The following is a 20,347-nucleotide window of genomic DNA, read 5'->3' on the forward strand; positions in this document are numbered from 1 at the left end:
ACAGCAGACTGGATGATAAAATCTTCTCAACCGAATAATAACAGGCATTTCCCATATTTATTCTGTGTTTAATTTCCTCCCGATTATCATTTACCTTTGTTAGTATTAGAAGGTTACTTAATTCTAGATTTATTTTAATGAACAGACTGTGTTACCTTGGTTCATAATTATATAGAACAAATTTTCCCAGGTTTTGTGTCGTATTTAGGCTCAAGTGAAAGAGATAGCATATTGCGCTTAGTATTATGAAATCTGTGAATTCTTGTGACATATTTATACTTACAACGATTTTTATGGAAAAAGTTAAACCCAGTTAACTTATAAATTTGTTCATTATTATGAACACAAATTTCTGAAAAAAAAAAAAAAATATATATATATATATATATATATATATATATATATAAAATGTGGTGGGTAATCAACAGGTTTTGACAAACGAATTTTAATTATCTTTTTTTGACGCAGAGACAGAGGAAAATGAATATGAATAATAAAATCAATATTATCAAAAAATAAAAGTGAAATTAAGCTTTTCGGAAGAATTAATTCATACCTCCTATCTCGTTAAAGTATAAACATATTCAAATACTAGAAGAATAATTAAAAGTAAGCTTAATCTAACTTTCTAGGCCTAGTTTTAATTGAGAAACTTAAGACTCCTCAAATTTTAATCATAAACAGAACCGAATTTCATTACACATTTGAATAATGTAATTAAGTCCGTCGCACCCACACGGGGGTTTCTTTTAAAACAAAAGAAAACTGTGCTGGACAGCCTGTGGGGCAGAGCATGCAAACCGAGATTAAACAAGGCGATGCCATTGGCTCCAGCCAGAGCTCCTGTTGCTGTGCCGAGCTGGAAACGAGGCCGAAATCCGGGGATGCTGCTGGAGCGGGGACATGCGCAGCACGGCAATATATTATATTGATCATCCTCCCTTTACAATTTCTACATCGCCCTCTTGATTATTCTCACTCTCCTACTACCCTTTCTCTCTCTCTCTTTCTCTCCCCACAACAAGCACCGCCACATGCAAACACATTCTTGTCAAGTTTCTCAGGGAAGAAAGTTGCATCGGTACGAGAGCAAGAAGAAAAACCATCAGCAGATCCGAGAGCCTTGGGCACCAGCGCATCGCGAGCAGTTGACGTTATTTTCTATCCGCACCCGGCTAGCGCACCGGCTGTACCAGTGTCTGCTCTTTGTTTGCTTGAGTCGCCTCACCGACAGGTCGTCCGCAACAGACGGCGCGGCATCGGGGCTTCCAAAACATTCCTCACAGTTCGTCACGATATCCTGGTTCCAGCAGCAGTAACTCCATGAAGTGACAGCTGTAGAACACTGAGACACGAATCTGTTAGCTTCTCCGAACGTTCATTCGTTTTATTACAGTGTAAGAAGTGGAAAATTATTCCTGTATAAAACATTGTTATGACGGCCAAATCTGGTGGACTCTTGGCAGGGAAACGACTTCCGTTATGACAGGTTTCGAGTCTATAAAAGGAGCTTTCATATGCGAAAACTGAGAGCGTCGCGGTGGAGGGAAGTAAAACCAGAAAGAGTTTGTGAGAAAAGTAGCTGTAGCAGGGAGGAGATTGCCTTCTCCAGAAGCAGGAAGAGAGGATGACATCGTCAGCCCAGACACTGGGACTCTTCGCATCTGCTCTTCTGCTGATCATTCTACCAAAAGGCGAGTTCAAATATTTTTTAAAATTAATGTTATATTTGATTACATAAATTATATTCAGTGTAAAAATTTTTTGACACGCCCTTAAAATAATTTAATTTATTTTAGGTTTATTAAATGATTAAAACAGATTATTTTTATGTAACACTCTATTAGCTCTTGTGTAATACAAAAATAGGACAAAAGAAAGAGCCTCAGAACTGTATTACGGACAATTAAAACTCATGGGTAATAATTCTTATCCAGCGACTGATTTTGAGCGTGTTATGGGCATTACGCCTCTCGGTATAATGGCTTCGCAGTTAAATTTGAATCTACATTTCAGTCACGTACCAACTTTCAAAACTGCAACACATGGACACGCCCTAAAATTTAAACTACATTCTGGGTGCTACTAATGCGTTTAAAATTGTTGTATGCTTTTAATAACAATTATTCTTATGATATTTTTTAATTATTAAATTAACACAATACAAATACAATTTTAGTTTTGAATAGACGTCCTGTGTATTTTATAATAAGAAATTATTCTCTTATAAGATTAATTTTTACTTTTAAATTATTGCATAACTACTGTAACTGCAATATTTTTTTTTTTTGCGAGTTTATGAAGTGACGCCTTTATTTCATACACCATTTTAAATGCGTATTATTTTGCTGAAAAATCTGCTCTAACATATCTCCGATGATTAAGGGACGAAAAATAGAATTAATGTTCTTCAATAAAATTAGAGTGAAATTTAGGAAATTTTACAAAGTCCGAATAATTTAATATCTGTATATTGTTTTACATATAGACCCAAAAAATGGCTATTATTTCATTATAGAACTCTTGTTCAAACTATTGTTATGTTACTCGATATTCAAGCGTTTTCAGTGTTACTCTTATTGGTATTTTATCTCTCAACAACTCTGGAGTCTATTAGCATTTACCTTCACGCCCACTTGGCCTCTTCCATTCAGAAGTGAATCTGATCGGTCGTAATAAGCATTCTAGGTTCGACGATTTTATAAACTGAAAATGCATTATTAGGCGGAATTTAAAGAAAGTCTACTTTAAGACATTATATACACTGAAATTGAATACGAATACAACTTATAACTGGATTGAAGGGGGGATAATTACGATGACGTAGGTTCTGTTTGGTCCGGCTAGACATGGAAGCTGACCGACACCTGTTACAGCATCGATGTCTATTTCTTTTAGGTTAATGTATTCTTTTTTACTTGAACTTTTTGCGGAAAAAAGTAGCGGTGTCACGAAAGTTTATGGAGTTCAGAGTCAGGGAAAAGTTTGTTCCTGTACAAAAATGAAAGATGATAGAGAAATATAAGTTTAGAGTAAACTATAGGCTAGCTGTAATAATCAGCATCCAATTGTAATATAAAAACCGCAAAGTGTGTACAATTTCAAAATAAATGTTTGGATAAATTTGAAATAGTAATTAAAAATAATTAGAAAATGTTTCTTAAGTTTATATACATTAATTTTAAATCGATGATATATAATTTTTATTTCATTAGATTTTATGAAATTTACATTTACAGCACGGTTCCCTTTTCCCGAATTTTAAATTCTACACTCCTTAAAATTGTGACTAAATTTCCTGCATCGCTCTTCTCTTCCGTTTCTTAATTTTTTAGTTTCTGATTGTTGAACTTTTTATTTGATTATTCGTTTAACTAATTACTGCAATATAGGATTAAATATAGTTTTAAAATAGGACTAAAATTTTCTATGAGGTACAAATATTAAATCATTCTTTTAAAATAAAAGAAAACTATTTTTAAAAGTTGGGACAATTACAAAATTGAGATTTATATTTATTGATTATGCATCATAATATTCTGCTATAATTTAAAAATGAATGCCAAATTGAATATGTAGCCGAATCATTCATTCATTAGTCCTACGTGTGTTAGAAAGTTGAGGGGTTTAATAATTACGGTATGTGATTTATATTTAAGTAGATAACAAGTAACAATAATTAGTATCTTTAAAACACAGTTAAATCTTCATTAAATACTTCTCCATAATTCTATTGTAATAATTTTACTTAATTCGAAAAATGATAGTTCAACAATTTTCATAAAAATAATAATAATCCTGAACTGCTAAATATGAGGTAATGGTATTGTTAAGAACAAAATACAAAATGATATAAATAAAAATTTTGTAACTGTTAACCTACAATTAATATTAGCAAACAAATAAGCAAAGTAAGATCTCAACTTGATTTTCACCATTGTGCCACCGGAAAAAGACAAAATACATTATCTTAATTCTGCCAAAATCAAATTTCGTTACAATGAAAATAACCATTAGAAAAATATTTATTTAATTTTGGTACTACTATGATCTAATATTATTAGACAGTAGATTTCACTTGATATGTGTCAGAGAAAGAACATTTCTGTACACCTCAGTCTAATTAGTGAAATATTTTACTAATCAGCGACTTATGCAATGTAGGGGGTAAAGGAACTGACCACCGTACCCCAATCTTTCCTAGCTTAGTTGCCTCATGAGTGATGTCTTATTGATATTACTTATGAGGTTCTAACCTGTTTCCAGTCAGTTAACTAAAAACAACTATAACGTTATATAATGATTTAATCTTAAATATTCAATATTATCTTTTAATTTGCAGTTTTTTTATTAAAAAACGTTTTGGATGAAACGCAAATGAAAAAGATAAATTCCTTATTGCATATACTTTATTTTCTAAATTTGTTTTCTCTAGTAATGTTAGTAGTTTTTGTGTCAACTAATATTATGAATTTCAAAAATATTATATATGATGAAATATCTTCCCGGTTTTCAAATCTCATACAAATATTCTAGTTGAATATATAAGCAAATATTATTATTAAATATAAATAAAAGTTGATTAAATATTAAGACTAAGAAGTAAGGTAGCATTTAGATTATGTTCACAGATTTTTAAATTCATATTTTATTCAAATGTAAGTGGTAGATTATATAGTTTTGGTAACAGTGCTATTACCGAGATATAGTACATGTTGTAGTTGTGAGATTTATATACACCACCGACATCAGGAAGGTAGAGCTCCCATCTTTCCTTCAGCACGGTATTAAACGAAGGTGATGTGGATAACATCTCACAAAAAATTGTTATATATGTTGAATACTTTGCGAATTTGAAGTTGAATACCTCCCGCTCCGGAAAAAAAATATATAATTTCAAATTCTTGAATATCGGTGGAAAAAGTAATCTTAAAGCATTTATTTATAACAATAAATTATTCCTTCAATGACTGAATAAACTTGTATCCTTGTTTAGTCAAATGGTTGTGATAGTAAATATATGCCTAATGAAATATGCCCCTCAAATTATTATTTTATTTTCTGCTGAAATATGAATTACAGGTTTGTAGGTTATGCTTACATCTTTTTTTAAATAATAATAATAATAATAATAATAATAATAATAATAATAATAATAATAATAATTCTTTATTTATACTGGCAGAGTTAAGGCCATAGGGCCTTCTCTTACACTCTACGAGGTCACAAAGTATACAAGCAGTTAAAATTTAACAAAAAGTTACAGAACAGAATACTAACATATTACAAAAAATAATATTAATAATAGCATAATAAAATCAACACTAAACAACATGAAAATAATACCATAATAGAAAAAAGAAAGTAAAATACATTGGAATACAGCAAAAGCAACTCATTTAGTACAAATGGTTAATATGGAAAACATAAGAAAGAATGTAACAAAATAGAATGTGTTAAAATAATAATAAAGAAGAAAAAAAACACAAAATTAAATAAAATTCACAATATGATAATAAATTCATCAGCTGATAAAGAGAACAAAAAGGGGAAAGGGAGTAAAAGAATTATATAGCCTATATTTTTACAAAACTATCGCAAAGAAAGGGGCTTATAACTGAAAGAAATCTGAATTGAAAAAGTGCAATTTTAGTTTATTTTTGAAACTAGACAATGTCCGACAGTCTCTGACATGTTGTGGTAGAGAGTTTCAGAGATGAGCTGCAGAGAAGGTGAAAGATGAAGAGTAGAAGGATGTTCTGTGTTTAGGAATGGAGAGTGTGATATGGTATTGTGAGCGAGTATCTATTTCGTGATATGAGGACAAATGTTGAAAACGAGAAGCTAAGTAGCTAGGGTTAGAGTTGTGAAGAATAATGAAGAGTAAAGTGAGAGAGTGAATAGTTCTTCGCTCTTTGAGACGGACCCAGGACAGCATATTTAGTGAAGGTGTAATACGGTCAGATCTACGGACGTTGCAAATAAATCGAACACATGCATTATGAACACGCTTTAGTCTGTTTGTCAATTTCACGTTAAGGTCAGTGTAGAGAGTGTCACAGTAATCAAAATGAGGCATCAAGAGCGACTGCACTAAATTCTTCTTGAGAAGCAACGGAAGGAAATTTCGAATTCTTTTTAGTCTGTGAATTTTCATAAAAGTTATATCCTTATTACGGAGAGATTTTCAATTATGAAAAACATAAATATATGAATTTCTCACAATTGTCTATATTCATCGGATGATTTCTGGCGCAAAAATTTGTAGATGTTCCTTAAAAAGGGAGAATTCGTAATCAATTCCACAGTTATTTCTCACAAATGATTAAGAGTTCTGTTTCCGACAATTTCATATCTCTACTGCGATCAATTTCAAACCGATATATTTTACCTTTTTCGACCTACAATAAAGGAATTATGTTTTTCATAATTGTCTATATTCATCGGATGATTTCTGGCGCAAAAATTTGTAGATGTTCCTTAAAAAGGGAGAATTCGTAATCAATTCCACAGATATTTTTCACAAATGATTAAGAGTTCTGTTTCCGACAATTTCACATCTCTACTGCGATCAATTTCAAACCGATATATTTTACCTTTTTCGACCTACAATAAAGGAATTATGTTTCTCATAATTGTCTATATTCATCGGATGATTTCTGGCGCAAAAATTTGTAGATGTTCCTTAAAAAGGGAGAATTCGTAATCAATTCCACATATATTTTTCACAAATGATTAAGAGTTCTGTTTCCGACAATTTCATATCTCAACTGCGATCAATTTCAAACCGATATATTTTACCTTTTTAGACCTACAATAAAGGAATTATGTTTCTCATCTTCTTTTCTTTTTCTTTTGTGAGCTCTTCCACTCTTCAGCGGTTGCCCTGAATTCCCTTCCGCCATCCTTCTCGATCCCGCCAATCCTCCTCCTGCATATGTCGGTCCTTCATCATTTGCATGACACCGGCTTTCCATGTTTTTCTTGGTCTCGCACGCTTCCTCCTTCCCCGAGGTGACCATTCCAGAATAATCTTTGGCCATCTTCCTTCTTTCATCCTTTTTACGTGGCCATACCATTGAAGAGTTCATTTTTCGATTCTTTCAATTACCGACTCTGTGTAATGTTTCTCATAATTGTCTATATCCATCGGATGATTTCTGGCGCAAAAATTTGTAGATGTTCCTTAAAAAGGGAGAATTCGTTATCAATTCCACAGATATTTCTCACAAATGATTAAGAGTTCTGTTTCCGACAATTTCATATCTCTACTGCGATCAATTTAAAACCGATATATTTTACTTTTTTCGACCTACAATAAAGGAATTATGCTCAGGAAGAATGCGGACCATCATTATGAAAACACACGCCGACTACGGGTGTCCAAAACAACTATCTCACTTTCCCGAATGTTTGAGAATGTTATACATTTTACAATCTCGTTATTTTATATCGCATTCTACTTATACAAAGTAAGGAAATAAATTATTGTGTTACTGCTATTCAAAAATAGCGTTCACGGAATACAGGTTTTCGGATGCCTGCTATCGTAAAAGTGGTTTTCGGCTTTCTGTCTGTCATACAGTATTTATCTTGAATTATTGGACGATTTTTTTTTCAGATAAATCAACTTTGAATATATTTCACCAGAATATACGCATTAATATAATCACTTATATTAAAATATATTTATTTGAAAAAGTAACACAGAATATTTTAATGTTTTATATTAATAATGCCACAAATGGAATGAGTTAGACAATAAGGCCCAAAAGTAATTTATGAAAGCGAAGTTAAGGACTACTTTAACTGGAACATGAAATTAGCTGCAAAATCTCGAATTCGAGGCAAGAAGCGTCAAACATTTCAGATCTCGTATCACAGCATTGCGCAGAACGATATTCAAATTTTTGTAGACAAGGTTGTGTATGTTGGAGAGAAATAGGGGAAAGTTGGGTAGTATCGGACATCGGGTAATATCGGACAGTGAGTTTCTTTCATCTACCACCAGATAATAGTACCTGAATGACATGGTTACGTTTCTGTGATGTCGCATACAGAAACGTAACCATGTCATTCAGGTACTATCATTTGTTGTAGATGAAAGAAACGCACTGTCCGATATTATCCGATGTCCGATACTACCCAACTCTCCCCTAATAAATTTTCAGAAGGTAAGGATTTTATATGCTGGAAACAGAAAAAAGGCTGTAACGTATGTTAACTTGTTATTCCAGGAAACGCCTTAATTATAGCTACAATTTAAAATAGTTTCAGGAAAAAAATTAAGAATTCAATTTATCTTTACAAAATCCATTACAAAATTAACATAGCACCAGCCGATACAGACAGAGAAAATAGAACTGTGTTTGTTCAAAAGTTGTACTTTTCCATAGACGTTTCAAATATCCAGTGAACATTTTTTCCTGCCCAAAATTAAAACGCCAGGGAAAATCACACGCTTCTTCCAATTTCCTGTTTTTGACAGTCACATGTAAACATCACTTTCTTTTTTTTTTTTTTTCGAAAATTAAAAAAAAAAAAAAAATTCTCTTGGACGACTTGCTTCTGTAAAACTTTTTGAATGTTTGACAAATATGTACTGTAGTTTGAAACTCATAACAAATTACTAACATATACAGACGTGGACAAATTATTGGACTAAATTAATAGTTATATGTGCAACAAAGCTGTATTTATCAGCAGAAATAATGAACAAAAATGTATTTTGAACAGAAATAATCAACAGAAAATTGAGTCTAGAGGTTACTAATATTTTGTGAACATTCCCTTATTTTTTATTAACACGTTGATTTTTTTTGTCAAGGATGCTGGAAACCAAAGTTTGACACTTGCTTTGAACATCACCATCATTTAGCCAGATATCAGACTGCACTTAGATGAGTCCATGTTTTGTTGTAAGCCTATTTTTGTTCACTTTCTTCTTTGGTATAGATAACAGATTTTCAATTTCGTTCATGTCCGGTCTTCCTGCAGGCCATGGGAGAATAGACTGTTGAATATTTTCTGCAGCATATAATTAAAACACCAGTTGTACCAACACAGCCAGACGAAATATACTTAACCATTGTAAAAATATACCAGAAGATGTATACAATCATATTTACAACAATAGAGACTCTGTGAATTATACTGGTAGTTGATATGACGAATTGCATTATGTTTCCAAGAAAAATGTTTAGTCTAATAATTTGTCCACGTCTGTAGTGTGTCCACTATGAACCTCCAACATTTTAAACACATACAGTTAAACGAAAAAATTATATAGAAATAATACTATGCCTGGAAATGACTGTGAAACTCATAAGGTTTTCAGTTCAGTGCACTTGAACATGAGCGCCTCTTGCAGCACGAAGAATATCCAACCTGTATTCGATTTCATGTCATGTGGCATGGAGTGTATTTACTATGACTACATGGGGATATTCGGAGCCCCAAATTCTCACATTGTGGCGAGTGCATTTTCCTGAAGGATGAAAACATTATGCGCCAAAAAAAAAGTTGTCGCCATCAGAAATGCGATCTAACATATCGATTGCAAATGATTCTCGGTTTTTTCGGTCGTCGGATTTGATTTTCTGGAAAATTTTTACCTTGTAGACATGAAAATGTAACTTTTGGTGAAGAATTTTGTGTACCGTTGACCGTTTCATACCAAGTTCTCTCTCGCTGTTTGACTTATTAACTTCTTTGGACTTCTTTGAAACGATCTCCGCACATTTCCAGTAGCCCTTTCTTGGATACCGTGATTTCCGTCTCCGTGTCTTTTAATGCTATAGTATAATAAAACTAATCTTAATGCTAAAAACTGATCCATGACTGATTGTAACCTACTGGAAATTCTAGTCTCTTTGCACATCGTAGGATATGTTTTTATTACGAGTGTAGAAATGTGTCTCTTTGTTATGGTAATAAATAAAATTATATCTGCAAATTGTGTGTTTTGTGGACTTTTTGAACTCGTGTAATTTTGGCATAAGCCGTTAGCTCGTGCAGTACCTTTGCGTTCCTATTCCATAAAAACCATAAAATATATTTCTGTGCTGCATCAGAATAGGGCAATGATGTCAAACCAAGCGCATTTTTCTGACCTTGACGACGTGCGCGGGCATCAAGCGCTAAGTACGGAAAGAGGAAGGGTTGTGTTGGATTAAGAAAACAGTGGTGCACAAACTTCAGACGGAACGTGAAATTTTGTCGTTATTTTTATATGGCTTCTTTCTGTTTGATATTATCTATATTGTCTGTAAAACAAAAGTACTAATACCAATTTCTTAATATTGCAGTTGTGTTTTAAATGTTAATAACATAATAAAGAGTTAAGAAGGAATATTCATATAAATCCCATAGTAGAACAACTATACTGTACTAAATGGATGAAACACATCATTCATAAACAAAGTGGTATCCCAAAAAAAGAGATTGAGTATGACATGATAAGTTGGAATTGATATTGATGGTACCTTTAGCCTTATAAAAATAATCAATAAATCAATCAAAACAATATTACTGTACAAAGCAAAGTTACCTAGGTGCTGCATAGGTTTTAATTGTAACTAATATTCCATAACAAAACTCTTATTGCATTATGCTTTTAAGATGATATTGGTGAGCAACTTCCTATCATCAGAATATTAAATTATTTTCTCGAAACGTGCTGAAGCTAATTCATTTCCTTACAAATAATTTCCATGCGAATATTTCCAAAATTTTCACTACACTATCTCCAGTAATACGTATTTACGGTATATTAGATTTAGGAACACATTCTGTAAGGCTACTAAATAAATAGGCCTATATCTGAAAATTTCAATTTTCTATAAAAAAAATTGAGAAAATATTTCTTTTGAATAAAAAAGTCAAGCTTGTGAAAAATGAGCATTAAAATTAAAACTTACATTCTTATAATGCACTTATACTTCTCAGACAAATCTAAAAATTATCATGGATACAGTTTTAATAAGTTCTCTTCCCTTTATCCATTGAATCAGTGCTGGCCATCCCTGAATATAGCTCGACCAAGCGGCATATACCACCTCTTTCGTCTTTCTCTTTCCATTCCGCTGTAAAGCTCTCAGGCTCTCCTGAGCTCTAAAGCGCGCGCTTGCTACTATGGGCATCAATTGACATGATTGGAATAGGGTTTCTATTTGCATTTTGCATAATAATAATAATAATAATAATAATAATAATAATAATAATGATAATAATAATAATGATAATAATAATAATAATAATAATAATAATAATAATAATAATAATAAAGTAAAATAAATATCTTGGTTTCCCGAATGAAAACACGGAAAACAGTGTAAAATATCACATACTTTTACACAATATGTTCTACACACGCTTAATAATCACTGGAATTTCTTTTTTATAAGAAGAACTTTTGGCTTCAGGGCTTAATAACGTTAAATTAATTAATTTTAAAGAATTTAATGGAAAACATTAACTAATTCAATATTGGCAGCTCAATACAGAAAAAAATTAAACGATTTATAGTATAACAAAAATGAATTCCGGAAATATAACCTGATTGTAATAACAGTTAAAGGAAGCAGATGCCTACAAAATTCTTTCTTAAGCTCGAAGGATTCTATAATGCAATCTCCGAAACAGGCCCACGCGATTCCTGTAAGATAACCGGTATAAAAGGAAGTACTACGTAGCAAGGAAAGAAAATTAAAAATCACTGCAGATGACAGACTTCTGTAAAATAAAAACACAAGAAGCAGCTATAGAAAGTATTCTTTATTCGAAGGCTGGTATAAATAGAACGCTTGAATGTAGATATGTAGGTGTGAAAAGTAAAAACAAAATGTCATTTCATATCGGTTAGTCAAATACAAATAATGACAGAAATAAATGAGCGCAATCACGTACTTCGAATTTCGATTATTAAATTAGTAACTAATAAAACCCGTTTAAAGTTGTGACGTACTGTACATAGGCTATCTTCTAAAGATATTTTCTTTCGACATTCTTTTAGTTGATTTATAGCATGTCATCCATTACATAGTTATTACACTGGCTCACATTAAATACGTGTGATTTATTAAAATAAAACTTTAATCTTTCGGAATATATTGTCGTTGTTCCTGCAATAACTCCTATGTGCAAAATATAAAATTTTTCAGTATGAAGAAAAGACACATTTATTCATTCTATTGCAGTGTTACATAGGAGTTTGTGAATTCTTACATTTTCGAAAGAAGGAAATATAATTACATATAGGGAGATTTTATTATTTGCTGTATCACTATTTAAGTTACTTAATAGAGCAAAAATCTGAAAATCGGTAAATATGTCACATAGGAGTCATTGCAGGAACAACGACGATATACTATATTTTTTACAAGTGTTAAAATTAGGTTACCTTGTTGAGTAGTTTCAGCCTGTTGTAGGCTATCTTCAAAGCTGGGTGGTCCTGGTTTTCGCGCCTTCTGATTGTGCTTCCTGTGGGGGATGTGTTTGTGTAGTGTAATGTGGAATCAAAACGTGTGTGTTTTCTGAAATCGAGTTGTGTGTTGAGGATTTCATGGGTGTGTTTTTTTTTTCTATATTTCATATTGTTCTAATGTGTTTAGTTTCTGGTTTTTTGGTTGAACAGAAATAGAATAATACGAAATAGGCTATACAGACACATAAAAACACATTCCCATGAAATCCTCAACACACAACTCAATTTCAGAACACACACAGTTTTTGACTCCACATTACACTACAGAAACACACCCTCACAGAAAGCACAGATAGAAGGTGCGAAAATCAGGACCACCCAGTTCTGAGGATAGTCTACAACAGGCTGAAACTAGTTAACAAGGTGACCTAATTTCAACACGTGAAATAAATATAACATATATTCCTAAGTGATATAGTGTTAAAAGTTGCGTAATCAAGATGCTTAATATTTATCTTTCTGTCTGAACTAGTTTTGTGCATTTGAATACTATTAAACGCGAGTAACATATATTTACGTTATAGTTTATAAGAACATTTAGCCTAGACCTGCATTTAATAATAATTCACTGAAAGAAGGTTTCAGTTTCTATTTTACTTTCAAATTTATTAGTACAACTACTTTTTTAATATTTTGTGCAGTCCTCATAATGAAAATATTTAGAGTTATTGATTGGCCGAATATTTAATGATGTGAATAATTAACTCTGTCCGAAGGCAACTTATTGAACTATAATTAAATTCACTTTCATTTAAAATTTAATGAAAGTTAATTTAACGCTACTAGAAGCAGGACAATTAAAAACTCTTTTGTTTTGCTAAAAATTCCAATTACTGTTATGAATAGCCAACTAAGAGAAATGCCCTCATATTATCAGCAAAAATTATACACTTCACCACATGTTCTACCAAACGAAGAGACTAGAAAATAATAATTAATCATAATTAAGATAACTGTTATAACAATAGTTAATATTAGGTTACGAGCAGATAAAATATTTGGCGTAGATATAAAGAAAGAACAATAAAAATATAAATAACAAAATTGAAGTATAGGTGTTTTATATATTCAGTTAAAATAAATATGCTCAATAAATAGGTAAACATTTATTTCACGGCTTCCATTTTAATTAATCGAAAGGAAATGAATTCCATGTAAGAATGAAGAAAGATTCAGGCATCTGTAATGACGATACGGACAGAGATGTTTATACTTTGAAGTGCAGAGGATGATGATGATGATGATGATGATGATGATGATGATGATGAAAATAATAATAATAATAATAATAATAATAATAATAATAATAATAATAATAATAATAATAACTTTTATCCTAATATTTTTTCTGACTCTACTTGCCTTCCCTTCTTCTCCTTGCATTCCCCTTGTACTCCTTGGAATCCCATTGATCTGCACCTGTCGAAAATGATTGCACCCACGCGCAGTTCTACTTGAAGATATTCAGCATAATGAAGCTATGCACCTGTCGAGAGGTGATCGCACCCACACGTAGTTCTACGTAAATATAATATGTAGCATATTAAGACTATGAACCTGGCCTGTTCTTTTTTTGTGTCGCAATATTTTCTTGTCTTTTTTCTGTTCTTCTCTACGTCACAATAATTTATTCAAGTCTTTTTCAGAAGATCACGTAAAGTATAGTGACCTGTATTAACAAATAAGGATATGACTTTACATGAGTTTTTGCTTCCTCATTTGAGAAAGTATTGCAAACTGCAAAAATGTCTTTCAAGATACATAGAGAAATACACGTTTTCAGTATTCCTGATACAAAAAAATTTGTCTTGTTCGTGCCTCTTGTCCTTCCGTTTCTCCTAAACTACTGGACGGATTTTGTTTTGTATCCAGTATCTACGAGTCAAATTATCCTGAAATTAAATATGTACTTTAAATATAGCAAAAATTAATTAAAACTTAACAGGTTTTCATTTCTAATCAAAAAATATAAAATGGCGATGAACCCGATATCTATTCTTACGATCTTCAAATTTTACTTTTTTCCATCTTTCATCATATGGTAACACAGAATTCCTGCACATAAATATCATATGTACTTGGTACATCATAATAATATGATATACGGAAGTAGTGATTCAAGACGGCGCTCATTCCGTCGGATCCCGGCCACTTAGTCACTCGTAATGAGTGCACCTCTGTACATAGTGCGTTGAACATTGTGCCGCTGTAACATATTCTGTGACACAGTACATGAGGGTAGACCACCAAAGAGAAAACTGAGAGCTAGAACTTAAACTAGGGAGATTCGATACGTCATCGGAACTGTAATCCGGTGTGGCTTAATGGATAAAGCATCAGCACGTACAGCTGAAAACTCAGGGTTAGAGTCCCGGTGCTGGAGAGAGTTTTTCTCTGTTCTATCCACCTTTCATCATAAAATGAAGTGATATGTGAAATGAACAGTCCAGTGTGACTCCAGACTATTCCATCTCTAAATTATATTCGAAATTATTCACACTGTTGTTTGGATGGTGATTCTGTCCCAAAAAGCTTCCAGATGACAGCTAGCAAAGCCAAATTCATTCGCTACTCCTAGTGAAGAGAGCTTTGTGGTTATAGGATTATTATTCATTGTCACTATTAAGCGTGAGTGAACATAGCTAAATAGATTATTTTTATTGGTTTATGTTACGACGCTTTATCAACTGCTAAGATTATCCAGCTTCTGAATGAGATAAAGATGATAATGCTAGCGAAACAGATCCAGTGTCCAACCCCGAAAGTTACTCAGCATTTGCTCTTAATGGGATGAGGGAAAACCTCGGAAATTCCTCCATCAGGTAACTTGTCCCAAATAAGATTTGAACCCTGGTCCATTTGTTTCACGGTCAGGCAGGCTAGCCGTTACTCCACAGCGGTGGACCAATAAAATAGTAATATTATGAATTATTACAACATACGTGCAACTATTTTATGTCGATTTGTGGAAAATTAAATTACACGTGTTTATTTAAGCCATAGACCTACAATGTATAAATCAAGTAAAATACAGCACGTACCTTTGGGATTATAATTATGTAATTAATGTTTTTGGTGTAGTTCAGGAAATGTTTATCTTATTTGGGTATATATTGAATAGGGGAGCCTGGGGCAGAACGGGGTTGCTAATTTTTAACCTCACTCAACGGGATGAATGCAGCCAGAAATTGTATTGTTGAAATTATGAATGAAAAGATTTAAGTACTTATTTACCTTCACTTTACGTTACACAGACACCTAAATAACAATAATAATAAATCAGTCCTCATCAGTCATTTGTAGGAAAGTGAATTTCACTCCATTCTGCTCCCAATATGAGATAAACGGGAAATTAACAAATTATTTTTAGCAGGCTTCACATTTTACTATATACACAAAATAAGCTTTAAATAAAAAGTCACATTTAAACTCGGTTATAGGAGATAAAAGCCGTGTCAACATCATACTATCGGCCCTTGTATGTGAATTTTAGACCAACTTCCGGCATTTTCAACAAAAATTCCATCCTTCAGATGACCTGGAATACAGGTAACAAAAACACTGACAGTCGTGATCAATTGCATCTACGAAAGTGTAGCCACCATTTCCAATTTACGTTGATCTCTTCTATTTCTTTACACTTTCAATTTTGTCTTTGCTAAACTCAAACCCCTCCTACAATTGTTTTCTTTTTATTATCTTCAGCTACGAGTTAAGTAACCCATCGATTTATTCGCTACAGCTGCAACAACATTTTCTGTAGATTCTGCTAAACAGCTTTGTCGCTTGGTCGTTCTCTTCCTATTTCAAACGATTTAAAATGGGCGCAATCGATTTGAGCCAGAAATTTGTTTACTCCAGATCAGCTGACTGAAAATGAAAATTATGCGAATTGATCTAAGCTACTTCTGTTTGGCTTCGCAAACTAGTTGCTTCTATTGGGGAGAATTTTTAAGTTGGTAGTGCCTCTAATGTTGCATATTTTATTCCAGCCCTCCTCTGACCATTCCTTACATCTTTTGTTTCATTAAAATCTTTTGTCTTTCATTGCTTCAGTCAACTATGCTTTCTTTAGAGGTCGGCAACAATGTAACCCCATTTCCTTTAAACTTCTTTGTAGATTTCCGGCAGAAACTGCTACTCTATTGTTCTCTGAAATATTATTTTCAGCTTTCTTAGGTTTTTCAAAGTTATTCGTCGAATTTCCCTGTCTATTCTTGGAGTTGTTACTCCTTTCTGGCCAAATTTGCCTTTCGTATCCTATTGTAACACTTCATGTTTTTATTTTATTTTATTCTTTATATTCTTACTAAAAACTGGAACACTCCTTGAATCACAGAATTTTTTGCTGGATGTATTCACATTGCTGCAAGCGTTTGGCAATTTTTTTATTCATTTTATTTTTTTCCTTGGGGTGAAGTTAGGATATTTCCTCATTCCTATAATCAGGACAGATTTCAATTGGAAGGCCATACAGATTTTAAAACATATTAAATTTCTTTGTATTAATGTATTTCAATATAATCGAACCAAAGCTTACTTTTGTAAGTTGATTATAGGCTAGTGACAATAACGAAGTGCTCACAACGAATACCAAGACTGAAATGAGGTTTCACATTCTTGGCAGACTATAACAATATACTCAAAAACATTTTTTAAATTATATTTGTTCATAACATTAAATACGGTATAAAAGAGAAATCATACAAAAAAAAATGCGATAGAAAAGAGAAATCACACATCTTATATGCTGAGTAATTTAATTTGGCATCCCACTCTAACATGATTTACAGCTGCAATGTACACGCGAAAATAAATTCAAGTAAGACTCACGCTGCCACTGCATGAGAGACTCGCACATGCGCCACAGCTAAATTTTTCCTGCCGCGAGCCCCTCATCTATGTCACGTAATCTACTCGCAATATTTACGCAAATATATCTTGTCGCTAACAGTGATGCTATCTCTCAGTAATGTTCAGAACGAAGGATGTAGAGAGAAAAAAATTCTAACGACGCCACAGACCAACATCAGGTCCTTATGGTGGCGACATTGTGTATTTAGTTCAATTTGGTCGTAATCGTAACGGCACGGTTCAAAGCTATCGTAGCAAATTCTCCACTTTAGCGTATAAACCTTAATTGCTTGAGTATTAATGCTTTCTTTGGAAATATATCTTCCTTGTGCTATTTGTTTGGCTAGATGCTCTTAGTTATCAACTCAATGGATAAAATAAATAGATAAATAAATAAATAAATAAATAAATAAATAAATAAATAAATAAATAAATAAATAAATAAATAAATAAATAAATAAATAAATACATATTAATTATGAAGATGTCTACTACTACTAAGTGAAACTAGTCTACTAGGTACTAGGTCTGTATTTACAGACTTAAGTTAGTTTACATTTAACACATGAAAGTGATCATCATACATAGCCTAAATTCCTAAGGGATATAGTGTTAAAAATAATGTAATCAAGATGTAAAATATAAGTTATATTGTATACATATATATCAAACACATAAATAAAGTACTGCTATTATTACGCTCGTGATAATGGTGTCTATAAATCACAAATCAGGAAACGGGAGTGTCCTAACTAAAATAGTAACAAAATTGTACATTCAGAAATAAATCTCTTGGACAACCTTAATTTAAATTTGGGTCTCCAGCATGGAAAATGTTCGCTCTAGTGCTTAGGCTAACAATGAACTATTAGTGCATCAAAGAATATTATATAAAATGATCTATAATTATTAGCATTTTCTAAGAAAACGTTCTGAAGTTTCGAACACCCTCTGTCGGTTAAAACATCCTACTTCCCGTAAAGTGTGTATTTTATGTCCATTTTATATCAGAATTTTATGTCGTAAAAAATTGTCATGGTTATGGCGAGATACTCGCCAAAAAGATGTAGTAAAATAACCAATTTTTGGTGAAAGGATAATAAAATTATATCGCCAAGATTTTGACAATGTAAGCTGCTTTAAAGTGGTGTTTGAACAGAAAATATTAGGGGGTACTATAAAGTTTTGAAAAGTGAATAAATGCATACTAAATCACAAATAAATATTCATTCTTTAATTGAATCGGTTACTTCGAAAACATAACATGTCTCATTTTCGGGGATGTTATTTTTTAACCAGATTTCTCTTTATTGTTTCGTGTAACATACTTACTTACAAATGGCTTTTAAGGAACCCGAAGGTTCATTGCCGCCCTCACATAAGCCCGCCAGCGGTCCCTATCCTGTGCAAGATTAATCCAGTCTCTATCATCATACCCCACCTCCCTCAAATCCATTTTAATATTATCCTCCCATCTACGTCTCGGCCTCCCTAAAGGTCTTTTTCCCTCCGGTCTCCCAACTAACACTCTATATGCATTTCTGGATTCGCCCATACGTGCTACATGCCCTGCCCATCTCAAACGTCTGGATTTGATGTTCCTAATTATGTCAGGTGAAGAATACAATGCGTGCAGTTCTGTGTTGTGTAACTTTCTCCATTCTCCTGTAACTTCATCCTGCTTAGCCCCAAATATTTTCCTTAGCACCTTATTCTCAAACACCCTGAACCTATGTTCCTCTCTCAGAGTGAGAGTCCAAGTTTCACAACCATACAGAAGAACCGGTAATATAACTGTTTTATAAATTCTAAGTTTCAGATTTTTCGACAGCAGACTGGATGATAAGAGCTTCTCAACCGAATAATAACACGCATTTCCCATATTTATTCTGCGTTTAATTTCCTCCCGAGTGTCATTTATATTTGTTACTGTTGCTCCAAGATATTTGAATTTTTCCACCTCTTCGAAGGATAAATCTCCAATTTTTATATTTCCATTTCGTACAATATTCTGGTCACGAGATATAATCATATACTTTGTCTTTTCGGCATTTACTTCCAAACCGATCGCTCTACTTGCTTCAAGTAAAATTTCCGTGTTTTCCCTAATCGTTTGTGTATTTTCTCCTAACATATTCACGTCATCCGCATAGACAAGAAGCTGGTGTAACCCGTTCAATTCCAAACCCTGCCTGTTATCCTGAACTTTCCTAATGGCATATTCTAGAGCGAAGTTAAAAAGTAAAGGTGATAGTGCATCTCCCTGCTTTAGCCCGCAGTGAATTGGAAAAGCATCAGATAGAAACTGACCTATACGGACTCTGCTGTATGTTTCACTGAGACACATTTTAATTAATCGAACTAGTTTCTTGGGAATACCAAATTCAATAAGAATATCAGTTTCGTGTAACATATTATTGTTAAAAATCCTAAAAAATAAGTACATATTTCACTTATAGAAATTAATAAGAAATGGACTTTTAGTTTGGTTAATGTTATAAATGCTACTGAAGTAGTTTGCGCAGAACAGTACATGTTACGCTTTCGAAATAACCGATTCAATTCTACTTTGAACACCAAATTTATCCACAATTTCAGTGTTACAAACCAAAACAAATGACTTCAACAAGTAGTTAGTACGATTGGAAATTATTTTAAATCTCCTGTTTCAATTCAAGACACTCGAAATAGTGTAAAATAACACCGATGGAAACATCAGAACAAACTAGAACTGAAACATAGCTGTTATATTGCCCAAATTATCACATATTGGCCGGAATCGAATTTCGATTACTTTATATTCGTGGACTGTAACATTGACATGGTTCATCACGATTCCACCAACTAAATAAAAATATATTATACTTGTACTATGTTATGCATTCATTCTTATGTAGCAATGTATAAATACATTATATCTGGATACAGTTATTTTAAGTTTATAATATTTGTTTGTGCACAATAGTGTGTTTTCTCGTCGTTACTACGATTGAAACTTGATTTTATTAA

At 32.6% G+C, this 20,347-nt stretch overlaps 1 protein-coding gene across 6 annotated transcripts in view; it reads left to right on the forward strand.

Moving 5' to 3' along the window:
• The first annotated feature begins 974 nt into the window (after positions 1-974).
• Positions 975-20,347, forward strand: part of LOC138692895 (neuronal acetylcholine receptor subunit alpha-7-like) — a 589,629-nt gene continuing 570,256 nt past the window's right edge. For 3 of the 6 annotated variants that reach the window (XM_069816214.1, XM_069816215.1, XM_069816218.1), the window contains exon 1: positions 975-1,694. In XM_069816214.1, the coding sequence (XP_069672315.1) occupies positions 1,628-1,694 (67 nt within the window). In that variant the 5' untranslated portion in view covers positions 975-1,627. The remainder of the gene's footprint in view (positions 1,695-20,347) is intronic. The other 3 variants (XM_069816216.1, XM_069816217.1, XM_069816219.1) reach the window with 1 other exon arrangement.

Source organism: Periplaneta americana, chromosome 17, assembly GCF_040183065.1.
Source record: "Periplaneta americana isolate PAMFEO1 chromosome 17, P.americana_PAMFEO1_priV1, whole genome shotgun sequence".
NCBI lineage: Eukaryota > Metazoa > Arthropoda > Insecta > Blattodea > Blattidae > Periplaneta > Periplaneta americana.